The sequence below is a fragment of the Macaca nemestrina genome, chromosome 17 (genome assembly GCF_043159975.1).
Source record: "Macaca nemestrina isolate mMacNem1 chromosome 17, mMacNem.hap1, whole genome shotgun sequence".
Classification (NCBI taxonomy): domain Eukaryota; kingdom Metazoa; phylum Chordata; class Mammalia; order Primates; family Cercopithecidae; genus Macaca; species Macaca nemestrina.
Genome location: NC_092141.1, coordinates 47,049,330 through 47,064,240, shown reverse-complemented (window position 1 = coordinate 47,064,240; position 14,911 = coordinate 47,049,330). Strand labels below are relative to the sequence as shown.

At 56.1% G+C, this 14,911-nt stretch overlaps 1 protein-coding gene across 1 annotated transcript; it reads right to left on the bottom strand.

The window, feature by feature from the left end:
* Window positions 1-869: 869 nt before the first annotated feature.
* On the bottom strand, window positions 870-10,708 carry LOC105476870 (carbonic anhydrase 4). The gene is made up of 8 exons (XM_011733151.3): window positions 10,549-10,708; window positions 5,027-5,080; window positions 3,697-3,852; window positions 2,851-2,996; window positions 2,635-2,733; window positions 2,298-2,364; window positions 1,981-2,144; window positions 870-1,199 (listed from the first exon to the last, which is right to left on the bottom strand). Exons 1-8 carry the CDS (start codon window positions 10,613-10,615, stop codon window positions 1,005-1,007), a joined length of 948 nt encoding a protein of 315 aa, XP_011731453.2. The 5' UTR covers window positions 10,616-10,708; the 3' UTR covers window positions 870-1,004.
* Between the last annotated feature and the right edge of the window lie 4,203 nt (window positions 10,709-14,911).

The following is a 14,911-nucleotide window of genomic DNA, read 5'->3' as shown; positions in this document are numbered from 1 at the left end:
ATCTATTAGGCAACATATCTGCTTCATTTATGGGCTGTCTCTCCACTGGACTGTGGACTCCAGGGGGGCAGGCATTTTTGTCTCTTATTCTGTGCCATATCCCCAGTGCCTAGAGCATAAATGCTCAATAAATATTTGAGCAAACAAACGAACTTCCTGTCGCCCACCTTGCCTAGGCCATCCCCACACAGGACACCCTTTCACCTCTAGCACAGGGGAGAACACACAGGGCTGGGGTTGCCTCCATGCAGTCGGCTCTGCCCTGGCCTCACTATGCGGCCTCCAGCCAGCCGAGCAGCCTCTTCTCTCTCGCTCTGTTGCCCAGGCTGGAGTGCAGTGGCGCAATCTCAGCTCACTGCAACCTTCACCTTCTGGGTTCAAGCAATCCTCCTGCCTCAGCCTCCTGAGTAGCTGGGACTACAGGTGTGCACCACCACGCCTGGTTATTTTTTGTATTTTTTGTAGAGACAGGGCTTCATCATGTTGCCTAGGCTGGTCTTGAACTCCAGGGCTCAAGTGATTCACCTGCCTCTGCCTCGCAACATGCTGGGATTACAGGCGTGAATTACCATGCCCGGCCCCAGCCTCTTCTTTCTCAGCCTCAGTTTCCCCCTCTATATGATGAAGAGATTAGATTGGAATTCCTCTAGCTTCCACTGTGATGAAACTCCAAGCTGTCTTCAGCATCTCTCCAAGGTCCAGATCCCGGTAGAAGGGAGTGGGGTGTGGACACGGAATTCACAGAAAACAAGAGTGAGGACACCTGGTGGTACCTACTCGGGAGAAATCTTCTGGCCTTAAAGCCCCCGCCCTGGAACAGGGGTGGGTGGAGGGGGACAGGGTGCGGTAGTTGTGGGAAGCTAAAAACACACTTGAGAAAGGTTTCTCCAAAAATATGTCCATATTTTAATCATGCCTAAAGTCCCACGTGGGAAGCCTAAGGACTGGAATCCCAGGACTTGGAGAGCTGAGGCACGGAAGAGGCTGTGTGCAGAAGTGAGCCATCATCGCAGGAAGCTGGCCAGCAGGCGGGCCAGTGTGGGGCCCAGCAGGGCAGGCAGGACCCAGGGCAGCAGCTGACCCGGGGCCCCGGCCCTGAGCACCACGCGCTGCCCTGGCCGCTGCAGGGGCCTGATATTGTTTGTCATGTTCAGTTTCTGGTCCTTGTCGTAGTACAGCTTCTGAGAGAATGCCAGGATCTGCGAAAGCGACGGGCTCAGCGGGTGGGGGCAGGGGGAACTGCACTCCCTGCCGTGTGACCTCAGGCAGGCACCTCGTCCTGACCTGGGAGCCCTCATTAGGAAAGAGGGGCTCTGAACCCCTGGCTCTCAAGGTGGTCGTGAAGATGATAAGAATAGGGGATGTAAATGAGGTGCGTGGCATAGGTGAGGGCTAAGCGCCCATTGGCTTCCTTTCATTCACACCCCAGGGGGCCAGCAATGCCTGCTTCTCTTGTTACTCTTACTACAGGACAGTGGCTCTCAAACTTGAGCATGCGTTAGCATCAACTGGGAGGCGGGCTTGTTGGGCCCCAGAGGCCTGGGCTCCACCCCCAGAGCTCCTAATTCAGTAGCTCTGAGGATTAGCATTTCTAGCAATTCCCCTGGTGATGATGTTGACTCCACTGGTCCAGGGGCCGCACTTTGAGAACCACTGTTTTGGAATGGAAGTAGTGCAAGGGCAGACATTTGGGCCCTCTGGACTCACGGCTGTCTCCCCAGAGCCTCCTTCATTGTAGAAACCCCAGCACAATTTTCTGAATGATTCCACCTTCCCCTGCCTCCCATCTAGCCCCCAGTCTGGTGATGGAACGGCTCAGGCCTTTCTTGCCTGTCTTCAGTGAATGTCCATGATTAACAATGGACTTCAGTTCCCTGGGCTCCCCACCCGTATCCTGAGGGACTTCTGAGGGCAGACAGAGGGATAATTTCTGGGGAGCCAGGCAGTGGGAATCTATGCCCTACCCCGGGCCCTGTGCACCTGTTCTCTGTGAAGCTGAATAGGCTCCTGGAACACAGTCCAGACGACCTTCTCATCGCAGGTCGGTGTGGTGAGTGAGCCCAGGTAGCGGAAGTAGTTCCTCAGTTTCTCCTCCTTGGGGAGCAAGTCCAGCAGGCTGCTCTCTGCCATCGTGGTGTTCATCTCTGGGGTGGGGAAAAAGGACACTGTCAGTGAGGGTGGGAGAAGGAGCCCCACTTCCCCTGCACTCTGAGAGCCCAGCTCCCCCACACCCACTCCTTCCTTTGTGGGAGGAATCCCCTCCTCACCCCACGCCCTTCTCCCCAATCCTGACTCACCAGGTTTGGGGATATTAGACAGTGCCTCCACCAGCGGCTGGAAGCCCTTGTTCTCCTGGGGTCCAGCCTGGAAAGGGAGGGAAGGGTCTTGAGAGTCTGCAGGGAGCCAGTGGTGGTGGCCAGTTCATTCTCCTGATCTGGGGACGGAAGGCCAGGCAGCTTCTGGGATTGAGGCTCTGGGCTCCCCACCTGACCCGGGGACATGCAACCCCAGAAACAGAGGTGGAAGTTGGAGTCTCCCCACCCCCTCCTGCCTCGCTGGAGTCCCAGGTCTCTGGATCCTAAGAAGAAGCTCTCAGCCACAGGTTCCCTGGGAGGTGAGGAATGGGAGTCCCACCTCCACCAGAAAGGCCAGCACCGCGATCTCGTCTTCAGGGTCCTGGGCCTCTTTCATGTTCCTCGATGTCCCCTTCTCTTTCTCATGTACTATGTGCACCTGGTGGGGGTGGAGGGGTGAAGAGGCAACCTATGAAGGACCTGGGCTACCCTGCTTGCCCAAGGCAGGTGCACACCCAGAGCCCAGACAAGGTCCCAGTCCGGAAGGGGCCCTCACCTCCATGGCAAAGTGTTCCCCATCCAGGCTGTGCTCGGAGCCCTTATCTAGAAAGTTGGACCAGTGCAGATGCAACTGTGTGGCCTGGTACCGGGCAGGCAGTCCTCCTCCAGAAATGCTGGCCTTGTTCCCCAGCAACATCATCACTGGGGGCACAGAAGGGGCAGAGTCCTCGAACCGGTCTCCCTCAGCCTCTTCCAGGCCCTCATCCCAGCTTCACCCAGATGGGACATTCTCTCCTGCCTCCCACCCTTCATGGGCTCCGGTCCTGGCCTGCACAGGTGGGGCGGGGTGGGACAGCCCTGGAACTTTCCCTGGCCTCCTCCTTGGCCTCCCTGCCTGTCTCCCCCTCTCCTGCACCCTCCACTGCCCCAAACTGCAGCTCTGGCCTGGTGCCTCCTCTGCGTCCACCTCCTCTGTGGTGCCCTGGCGTCCTCGGGGTAATGTCCAAACTCCTCAGGCCTGGGTGACCTGCCCCTGGGTCCCAGCCCAGCTGCCCCTGGGCCTTGCTTGGGCTCCGCCTGGGTTCACTCTCTGTTCTTCATCCACACAGAGCTCCTGGCAGTTCTCCGAACGTGCTGAGCTGTTTCATGCCTCCGCAGCTTTGCCCATGTCCTTCTTCCTGGAACGCTTCCTTCCCCCCATCCTAGACTGGTCTGACGAAAGTACCGAAAACATACTAGAGTGTTCTCTCCTCTCGGAAGCTGTCCTCCCCCATAGGATTTTCAGCCCCCTCACAGCACAGATGGGCCTGGGCCTGGCGTGCCCTCCCGGGAGGAGCCCTATCCTCTCAGTCCTCGGGGAGCTCGGGTACCCAGGCCTGCCCGGGGCCTCCGTCCAGCCCACCTGAGTGCCCGTTATTTTGGACCGTCCACGTTTGCTTCTTATCGTAGCCGGAGAAGGAGAAGCGTCCCAGTTTTTTGTCCACCTTTGCCTTTCTGGTGACGATGTTGATGGGGGACTGGCGGTCCTTCTGGCAGTTTCCACCCCACTTGCCTGGCACTGAGCAGGGAGAGAGGGTGGATTGCGAGAGTCAGGGGTGCCTGGCACCAAAGTGTAGCCCCCACCGCCCCACTGAAGTCAGGCCCACCCACTCAGTTCCCACACGGCAATGCTTTGAGGCGGCCTGAAGGCTGTGCTTCAGGGATGCTCAGCTCAGAACTCCGCCCTCACCCTCCCTGGGCCTTCCTCCTCCTCCTCCACAGACACACACAAGCAAGGCTGGGGAGTCTAGCCCTGGTGTGGGACAAGGTGGGAACAGAGTTGCCAACTGTTAACTGTGAGCTCCAGGGCAGGGACGACTTCATGAGGTGGTGCACATCACCTCTCCAAGCCCTGGGTTTCCCAAATGTAAACTGGGAGCTGCAGAGATAATCTGCTTCCCTGGGATGCCAGAGAGTTTGAAGGAGATGGATGCAGAGGGCTTTGGAAGCAAAGGAGTGGGACTCCCTGGGGGTTTCTGATGAAGGGCGCTGAGTATCATCTGAGGAATGGGAGGGAGAGGAGTAGCCCTGGAGGAGCTGGTTCCCCGAACCCTGGTGACCCCAACACCAGGAGGGCCAGGGTCAGGAGCGGGTGGGCGCACTGCTCAGTCACCAAAACACAGCAGACTGCAGGGTTTGCATTCGAATTGATCAGCATTGGAATAAAAGCGTAAAGGACCATCGCTCAGGCCCCCTGCAAGGGGCGTCACTGGGATAGAACCAACTCCCCGTTTTGTTATGGGAAACAGCAAAATGCCTTTCCTCCTTCAATGCTGCTGCCAATTCATTCCGCAGATGCCCTCTTTGTGACAGCAGGTGCCAGTGAAGACTCAGGCCACTCTACACTCCCTGGTCCTTGAGCACCAGGACAGGAGAGAGTGAGTGTGTGTTTGTGTGTGTGAGAGTGTGGGTTTGTGTGTGTGAGTGTGAGAGTGTGTGTGTGCGTGTGTGTGAGTGTGCATTTGTATATCTGTGTGTGTGTGTGTGAGAGAGAGAGAGTGTGTGTGTGTGTGTGAGAGAGAGAGAGAGAGAGAGCGTGCGTGTGTGTGTGTGTGTGTGTGCGCGCTGGGAACTGATATCTGCCTAGGAGGCCACCATCACCTCTCACCTTCCCACCCTTCCGGGGTCTCCATTTCGGCCTGCGTGGTGCCCACCATGCATAAACAGCAGTCCCCCGGACTGGTTGTACTCACCCAAGCAGGTGTCCTTGGAGGAATTGGCTTGACTTTCGTAGCACCAGTGTGACTCTGGAGCAGAGAGGAAAGGTGTGAAGTGTGCGTGTGTGTGTCCTGTTGCTCCCACACACAGGAGGATTAGAGGCTGGGCCTACCCCTGGGGTTGGAGCCCTCCCTTGGGCTGGGATGGCGTGTTCCTGGCAGTAGGATTGAGGACCTAGGGAAACTCAATGGAAAACTAAGCAGGGCTGATCAACAGGTCAGCTGGTGTAGGGCTCTGTTCCCCAGGCGGGGCCAGGCCAAGCAGCCACCAGCCCTCCAGGGAACCCCTGCAAGGCCACTCAGCTCTAACGTGGGGCTGGCCTGGATATTTCATTCCTTGGTCACCAGCCGCCTCCTCCCCGCTTACCTCCCCCACCCCAAACCTGGAAGGGAGACTCTGGTGAGAGGGGAAGAGGAGGACTCAGCCCAGCCTCCGCTCCTGGGACAATAGAGTCAGGTTCAGCCGGGCAGCCTTCCCAGATCCGAGCTGAGGGAGGAGATTAGGCGGTCCCTCCCCAGAATGCCTCCCCACCTCCCCCCGCACCCCACCGCGTGTTACTAAGATCCCTTCTTGGCTAGCGTCTCACGGCTCCCGCTGGGGGGAAGCAGCCAGGCTTTCTCCCCCGCCCCCCAACCCCACAGTCCTGGTCTTTGGGGCCAGGCTGAGGGCTCTGCCTCAGGGCAGTAGAACCCAGCATCTCTGAAAAAAAAGGCTGCACCTCACATGTCCCACATGGATGCAAGATGTTAATAAGAGGGGAAAATGCATGCAGGGCAGAAGGGCCTATGGGAACCCTCTGTACTTCCTGCTGATTTTTTATGTGAGCCTAAAATTGCTTTAAAAATAAAGTCTATTAATTTTTTTTAAGGTTGCACCAGCAGGGCGAACAGAACATCTCATCCAGAGCTTGGCATTCTGGCTAGGCCGCTCAGGGGCCTTAGATGGGTTTGGGGGCAAGCCCCTTAAGCTCTCTGAGCCTCACAGTTGTATCACCTGTAATATGAGACAAACATACCCACCTCACAGGGCCGTGGGGAGGATTAAAGGAGGTTTTAGGCAGCTTGGCACTTGGTAAAATCCCATCGACAACTCCTTCCTTCCCCCTCACCCCCACCCCCACGGCCTCCTTTTGGGAGCAGATGGCCAAAGCCAAGGAGGGGCAGAGAGAGGCGAGAAATGAAGTGACTTGGAAAGAACTCAGGATGAGGAAATTCCTAAGAAAAGCACGGTTCCCACTCAGCCAAAGCTGAGGCCTCTGAGCTCATCCGCCCTCTCCCTTCTTGCCTGGGCTGCCTCCACAATCCCATCTCCTTATAGTCTAAGCCAGGACGGAGTCCCTGGAATGGGGACAGGATGGGGAAGGAGCCATGAGGGAGCATCCCCAGGAAAGCTGGCCACGAAGAGCCGCTTTGGGCTTTGGAGTTTCCCAGCCCTGATCACTGCCTCTCCTGCTCTGCTGGCGTCACCTTTTTCAGAGTTGCGGTGTCTTCCCCCTGATGGCCCATCCCCAGCCCCGGGCAGGGCTCTGCTATCCCTGGGAGTTGCTGCACTTGGGTTACCCCCATGTGGGTGGATTCTGCAGAGAGCAGTGGCCACTTGCCACCCCAGCCCCAGCAGTAGTGGGGCAGAGCTCCGAAACCTCCAGCTCGCGCTCTGCCTTTGCTCAGTCTCCACAGAAGAGTTATCGGACATTCCAAGCCCCACAATCTTCCTCTGACAGAAGGCCTGTTACAGGAAAGGGGTCCCGACCCAGATCCCAAGAGAGGGTTCTTGGATCTCACACAAGAAAGAATTCAGGGCGAGTCTGCAGTGCAAAGGAAAAGAAAGTTTATTAAGAAAGTACAGTGGTGACTGTCGCCTTCACACAGGTGAACTCAGAAGACAAAGGCGCTTTGGCTAAGCTGGCGGAAGCTATCAGGACCAATTACAATGAGATACAATGAGATCTGCTGTCACTGGGGCGGCAATGTCCTGGGTCCCAAGTCTGTGGCTCATATCGCCAAGCTCCAAAAGGCAAAGGCTAAAGAACTTGCCACTAAACTGGGTTAAATGTACACTGTTGAGTTTTCTGTACATAAAAATAATTAAAATACAAATGTTCCTTAAAAAAAAAAAAGTACAGTAGTGAAAGGACAGCTACTCCATAGACAGAGTAGGACATTCCCAAAAGTCAGAGAAGGAACACGTCTGATGCGTTATATACATGAGGACGTGTGCTCTGCTACAGGTGTTTGTGATAAAGGATTAATTTTCTTAATTACTATATTATGCAAGAATCGACATTGTTATTATTATTGAGATGGAGTCTCCCTCTGTTGCCCAGCCTGGAGGGCAGTGGCACGATCTTGGCTCACTGTAACCTCCACCTCCCAGTTTCAAGCAATTCTCCTGCCTCAGTCTCCTGAGTAGCTGGGACTACAGGCATGTACCACCATGCCCAGCTAATTTTTGTATTTTTAGTAGAGACAGGGTTTCACCATGTTGGCCAGGCTGGTCTCGAACTCCTAACCTCAAATGATCCACCCTCCTCGGCCTCCCAAAGTGCTGGGATTACAGGTGTGAGCCACCGTGCCCGGCCGATATTATTATTTTTAAAGCAAAATTAGGAATGCCTTTGGTCTCCAGATATCGGGGTATCTGGACCTTCCCAAGTCTGGGTCTGTGTCATAAACATTATTAATTTGTTCCGTTAACCATAAACATCTAGAGCTAGAAATGTGTGACTTTCTGAGAATGCAGCCCAGCAAATCCCAGCCTCATTTTCCTAGCCCTCACCCAAAATGGAGTCGCTCTGGTTCAAACGCCTCTGACAGGCGCAGCCACCAAATTCCCAGTGCCAGCGACTGAGGAGATAATAAATCAGAGGGCATTTGCACCACGACCGTTCCTTGCCATAATCCTCCCATGTCCCCACCCGAAGAGGTCTTGAAGGCAGAAGGGGTTTTGAAAGTTGGGCTGGTCTCTCCTCTGACTGGAGGCCACAGGGGCAGCCGTTCCAGGAGAAGCCTCCCTCGAGCCAGTGTCCCCAAGAGCCAGCTGTGAAGGGTGGAGCCCCCTGTGACTCGCCTCACAGCCTCCCTGGGGCACATCTGGTCCAGGCTTAGCTTTTCTTAGGAATTTGATCTTCCCTGGTTCTGGTCGCAGCTCCTAGGTTTGTAGTGGTGACTGCTGATCCACTGTCTTAATCATGAAGACTTTTGACCTGCTTGGCTGAACGCGCTTTTAACTACCTTCTTCAGGAAGCAGAAGCCAGGAAAACGTAATGGTGGTGAGGTCAAGGTCAGGGGTCCGGTCCATGTCCGTGGAGGGAAGGTGGGGTTCTGGTGGCAGGATCACCCACCACTCAGGTTCTTGTCCTCGTTGAATGAAAGGGCCACCCTTGCAGATAAGTACCAGCCCACTGACTCAGGTCACTCTGAAGAGGGCCTGGGAAGGAAAGGGACTACCTACCCATAGGTCTCAGTGTCCAGTGCCACATCCTACCTAGTCCATCCACCCTGACCACAGGTTAGAGACTGAGAGCCCGTCGCCTGTCACCCAGCTACTGCCCCCCACCCTGACTGACCTGCCACCCCTCCCCCTTGTTTCAAGATGGCTGAGGAAGCGTCTCTAATGGACCTTGCTCACCCCACCTCCCCCTCTGAGGGACAGGGGATAATCCTGAAAAACAGCTCAGCACAACCCAAGTGTGCCCTGGGCAAAGTCTCAGCAGCTCCCAGCCAGGGGTCTGGGGCTCTGAAGGGGACCAAATATCCTCTCCCGTCCTCCTGTCTCAATGGACAGAGATGCTCTGGGTGTCTCCATATGCAACCTGGTCCCTTCTCAGCTTGAGTCCCCCATGGGATGAATGGACATCAGGTCCCGGTCAGAAAGCCTTGGCACTAAAGGAGATCGCAGCTTGTGTGAGGGATGAGCTGAGACACATTCCTAACACTGGCCCCAGGCTTGGGGGAGAGCCCCATAAAGGTGGTATATGGAGCACCGGCCACGTGCCACACAGGCACTGCACTAAGCACTTAAACCCAGTATTTTATTCGAATCCTTAAAACCCCTGAAGTCAGAATGACTACACCTGTTTTGCAAATGGGAAAGGAAGTGACTTACCCAAGACCACACAGCTACAAAGCGCCCGAATTGCAAAGCATTGCTCTTTCTACTGTCTAGCTGCTTAGTAGGTTTCCAGTGTCTAACCCTACAAATAAAAGTTTTCACATTCTGCTTTTTCTCTTTCTTCCCCCAGGGGCCCGGAGGAGAGGCTGCAAGATGCCCCTCGATCCTCTATGACAGCTCAGCCAGTCCCTGCTGCAAAGGGCACATGCTAGCTCCTCTGTGCAGAGGACACCTTCACCCCTCACTCCGAGGCTTTGAGGGTGGAGCACCTAACTTGGGAGAGGAGGTTTCAGCCTGCGTGGACCCCAAGAACCATCCGAGGGGTGGGTGGGCTGAAAACTGGCAGATGGGGTCTTCTGGTGATGGGGTCTGGGGTTGCAAAGAAGGTGCCTCCAGGATCGCAGTGTACAGCCGCTTGAAGCGCCTTTAGCTCCTTATCAAACATTAACATGCCTTTCCTGCCACCTCCCACCTAGAGGAATAATTAAGAGCTCGGCTTCACCATTAATCTTTAAACGAAAATCACCCTGTCCGGAAAGACCGGCTCCGCAGAGGCCTCGGGGCTCCAGGTCCCCCCGCCCTGGCCCACCAGGCTCCCAATTCAGCGCTGGGGGCTAGGGAGGCCGGGGGAGCTTGCGACCCTCAGGGGCAAGGAACCCGGGTGGAAAGGGGGACTCCCAGGACCCTGCCACACCGCCCTTGCTCTGGCCGCGGGGCAGTCGCCCAGCGCTGAGTCCCAGCAGGACGGACGGAAACCCACAGACAGACGGAGGACGCTGGGTGAGAAAACAAGGCTTGCGTTGAGGCCGGTCTGAGAAGCATCCTTTTTTTTTTTTTTTTTTTCTTTTTTATGAGACGGTGCAGCAGGTTGGAGTGCAGTGGCGTGATCTCACTGCAACTTTCAGCTCCTGGGTTCAAGCAATTCTCCTGTCTCAGCCTCCCGAGTAGCTAATGTTTGTATTTTTGGTAGAGATGGGGTTTCACCATATTGGCCAGGCTGGTCTCGAACTCCTGGGCTCAGGTGATCCACCCGCCTCTGCCTCCCAAAGTGCTTGGATTACAGGCGGGAACACCCGCGCCCGGCCTGAGAAGCATCCTTATCAGGGACTCCCAACTCTTCTTGCCCCGGGACGCCGGCCACGCGCACACCCTCACCGCGTACACGCGTGCACACGCTCCCCCGGCCGCCGCGGACACGCGTGTGCACACACAAGCTCGCGCGCTGCTCGGTCCTCCCGCACCCTCGCGGCCCCCAGCGCACACGCAACCCGGGACCCACGCGCCGCCAACGCGCACAGGCAGCCCGCGGGGAGCCTCTGCGGGGCAGGAGCTGGGGGCACGGAGGGGGCCGCCGAGGGGCACCTGGGGCCGGAGCCCGGGAGCTCACCTGCAGCGGCCGATGGCCGCGCCGCGGACAGGGCCAGGAGGGCCAGGAGCGCCAGCAGCATCCGCATCTTGCGCGACAGCAAAGAGGCCTCTGGGCCGGGGGTCGCGCACCGAGAAGGCCGCCGCGGGTGCAGCGATCCTGCCGGCCTGCGTTTTATAGCGGAGCAGCAACGGGAGGGAGCCCCGACAGCTGGACGCGGGAGGCGGCTCCTCCCACTGGCGGGGCCTGCCCTCGCCTCCCCACCTTCCCCCTGTCCCTCATCTGAAATCCTCCGCTCTCCCTGTCCCCCACCCCGACCTGCCACCTCTTGCCCTGTGCCCGAGGCCCCCTCACCCACTCCGCGTCCTCTCCACTCAGAAGCGGCGCCCTGCCCCTCCCCCATCCTACTCCTGGTCCCTGGTTTGGGAACAGGGACGCGACACCACAAAGTGCTTGACCCACACAAAGATGAGTGCCCCGATGATGACTTCGATCATTTTGGCGCCACCCCTGCGCAGTGGTCTTGAATGGGAATGGCCTTGGGATGGGGGTGGGGGTGGAGATGGCCTGGAAGAGATGAGAGGCTGAGGGGCGTGTGATGCCGTTTGTTGAATCAGTGGCCGCAGAAAGCCTCTCTTGTCTCTCCCAGGCAGTGGTCATTGACCCTCTCTCTGGGTCTCATCTCTTCCATTTCCTCCCGGGCTGCTCCAAACTTAATTTCTAAGCAGACCAAAGACCTTTCTTCAAACACAGAGCAAAGCTGTCCCTAAACTGCCCTTGCTGGTGTTTATGTGATGAGCAGGGAGGGTTGAGGGGGCAGAATTAAGAAATGGATTGTAAGAGGACTCGGTGAAGGAGAAACTGATGGGGTCAAAGGGGAGGAGCTAGGTTCTTTGAGCCCCCCAGGTGGAGAGATGAGATGGGAAGAGAAGAGACTGGGATCTGAACGGACCCCTAGTTCTCCCATTTGCCAAGATCTCCAGAGGAGTCCAGGGAAAGTTCCCTTAAGGGCGGCTCCAACATTTGGGGAAATGGGGTATCCCCGCAATGCCCCCAAGCTGCCTCTTGTCTCCTCTCTTAGCTGTGCCCCCCTGCTACTGCAGGTCCTCTGTGTCCCATAGAGGGTGGGGGCTTCTGTGAGAGTTTGGGAAGCTCAGGCTGGGGTGCGGGAGAGGGACGGGGAACCCATCTGTGGACCTGGACTCTTCTCCTTTAGCCACTTCCCCACCCGCTGCCAACCTGTCAGTCCCCACCGACCTTCGAACCTGGGCTAGGGACCTCTGAAGGGGGATTGCCTCACCCAGAAGGATTCAGGCAAAAACGCTTCCTCCTTGCTTTGAGTGGAGGCTGACTCCCTGCTCCTGGCCCAGGATCACACAACCTCAGGGAGCAGCTTTGATCCTACAGAGAGGCAGGAGGGAGGGGAGGGGATGTCCATGCCAGGCTTAGGGCTCTATTATCAACACCACTGTATAAGGTAATCACCAGCCTGCGACCGTGACAGCCGCGGGAGGGATTCCACACCCAGAGCCTATTCTAGGGAGTGCATTTGTGTTCACAGGGCTATAAAAACGTCCCTTTCAGGACAGAGGAAGCCTGTTCCTGGGAATAAACACCACCCCAAGGAGTCCCTGTGGCCTCTGGCCGGCTCCCTGATGAGCAGGGGAGAGGCTTGGGAACCTTTGGTGGAGTTAAGGGACTGTTGATCAATTACTCACTTTAAAGTTCATTGCTTTGGGGCCCCCCAGAGACAGGGGGGCCCTGGGTGCATCTTGGGCCCATAAAGATGGGTGAGGAGAACCAGTCTCTGGTGGGGCATGCCCTCCGAGGAATGCGGGGAGGGGTAAAGCTGTGCACTCTCTCACGGATGCATCTTAATTATGAGCACCGCAGAGCCTGCACATTGGCGATGGGGTGGTGGAGTGGCTTCTGCTCCATCTGCCATCTCTAACTTCAAGGTTACACAGGGTGAGGGCCCTCCCTTCCTGTACCTGGTCTTAACATTCTCAGCCTTATCTCCCAGCCCTGACCCCAGTCCTGGTCTGCCATAAACCAGTCACCTGTCACTATTTAGGCTACCTGGGGCCCAGCTTACCTGCAGGGTGTAAGGCCTGATTTAGGGTCATTACAGCTGGAATGGGTGCTGACATGTCCCAGTGACTTACAGGGCCCATAAAGCTGCCAGCCCAGGCCACCTGAGTGGGAGAGCCTAGCCCAGCAGCCCCAGCCTCCTTCCTCTTATTCTGCGGAGGCCCTCAGTGTTCTGAGTTCAAGTCTTTGCTCTTCCTCTGACTCATGGATGACCTTGGGCAACTTTCCTGCACCCGGCTGATTCCAACTTCCTCATCTATAAACTGGAGATGGTAATCCCTGCCCTGCTGACCTCCACCAATAAACAGTTATTTGGAGTCTGCTGTGAACCAGGGCCTGCCCAGTCCAGACTTCCACAACTGGCCTCTCAGTGCCTGGGTGTAGCCGCTGGCCCATGGCGGATGCAAAGATGAATCACACTCCTGTCCTTTGGGGATGTTTGCACGCATGGCCCTGTCAGGAACAGAACGGAAGCCGTGGGAAAGCTAAGGGGCTTTGAGACACACAACCCTGGAGTTACTTCTGGCTCTACCCACTTGTTCTGTGATGGCAGCTGAGCCTCAGTTTTCCTCATCTGTGAAACGGAAATCATCCCCCAATCTCTCTCAAAGATTGCCATGAGGCCTCAGTGAGCTAAAGTCTGAGGAGGTTGGGCCCACGGCTTGGCACATTGGCACATGTGGCCATGACCTCTAAGCGGAGCCCCCTTAGCTGGATTAAATTGACCCTAGGCGGGTGTGGAGGCAGCAGTGGGTGGGATGGGACATTGAGTTAGCACTGCAGAGGGGCCCTGGCACATTCAGGTTCTTCCTGGACTACCGGGGCAAGGAAGGGAGCCCCAGCTGTAGACCTGGGAACATGAGGATCAGGTACAGCCCCCACTGGGACTGTGAGAGGCATAGGGTGGAGGCACAAAGGGAGCTGAGACCCTGCACACCTGGGTTCACAGCTCAGGGGAAAGTCAAATAGATTGACCTAAACAGAAACCTATCATACCTTATGCTCAGCGTAGCAGGCGGGCAGAGAGAGTATAAGGCAGAGGATCAGAATAGGAGTAGGAGCCACACTGCCCGGGGTCTACATCCCAACCCCGACACTCAGCTTTCACCCCCGTCAGGCTCAGTGTCCTGATCAGGAAAATCATCAGCCTTCGACCATGATTAAAAAAAAAAAAAAAAAAAGCAGAAATAAAAACAGCAGCTGCCGGGCACAGTGGCTCACGCCTGTAATCCCAACAGTTTGGGAGGCCAAGATGGGCAGATCACTTGAGGTCAGGAGTTCGACACCAGCCTGGCCAACATGGAGAAACCCTGTCTCTACTAAAAATACAAAAATTAGCCAGGCAGAGTGGCAGGTGCCTGTAATCCCAGCTAAATGGGAGGCTGAGGCAGGAGAATCACTTGAACCCAGGAGGCAGAGGTTGCAGTGAGCTGAGATCGCGTCACTGCACTCCAGCCTGGGCAACAGAACTATAATGCTGGGTGAAGGGCCTGTCTGGACATTTACTGAGTGCTCAGTAAACCTCAGCTGTAATTCTTAGTTGTTAAGGCCACAGTGGCCTTATGCCCAGAACAGCACAGGAGCCCAGAGGAGTAGCACCTAACCCAGTCTGTGGGAAAGAGACTGGGGAAGCCTCCTTCAAGAGATCTGACCCACTCTGAGTCTTCAAAGAAAAGTAGACCTTAACTTAAAAAGGGAAGGGAGATGCAGGTAAAGGAAACAGAATGAGAAAAGGCATGGAGGTGAGGCTGGAGGAGGGTTTGGGACCAGACAGGTCTTGTCTGTTAGGATTGGAAGGTTGGACTGATCTTTCCTTTGTTGGGGGATAGATATCAAGATCCTAATTTTATAGACCAGGAAACATTCTCAGAGAGGGTCACTCGAGCCCAGAAGCAGGCAGGGATCTTCAGTTACTTCATTGAGTTACAGAAGAGGAAGCTGAGGCTCAGAGAGGACAGTGGCTTGCCCAAATTCACAGCAAGGAGAGAGGAGTAGAGGTAGGATTAGAACTTTGGTCTCCTGCCCCACTTCCCAGTGCTCTTTCTGTGCCTTCTCACCTCCTCCCAACACCACATGCTTCCCTCCCACTGGGAGCCCCAGCCTCCATCTGCCCTCGCTTTCCTCACCCACAGATTCTCCGCTGACTCGCAGATTATTCAGGGAAAGGTTTGCAGGAATTCCAGCTTTTGTGTTCCTGGAGAGTGAGATTAAATCCACACAAAAGAAGAGTTAGTCAATAGCCCGGGCTCCACCTCTCCCCAGCCTGGATCTCTGCTGTATTCCAGCAAAGACG

What these genes read in the sequence shown, in the direction of transcription:
- LOC105476870 (XM_011733151.3), bottom strand. Translation starts at nt 10,615, where the DNA reads ATGCGGATGCTGCTGGCGCTCCTGGCCCTCCTGGCCCTGTCCGCGGCG. An exon ending in CCAAAATAACGGGCACTCAG is followed by an intron (nt 2,997 to 3,696) that starts GTGGGCTGGACG and finishes CTGTGCCCCCAG; the next exon opens with TGATGATGTTGCTGGGGAAC. An exon ending in GGGAACACTTTGCCATGGAG is followed by an intron (nt 2,734 to 2,850) that starts GTGAGGGCCCCT and finishes CACCCCCACCAG; the next exon opens with GTGCACATAGTACATGAGAA.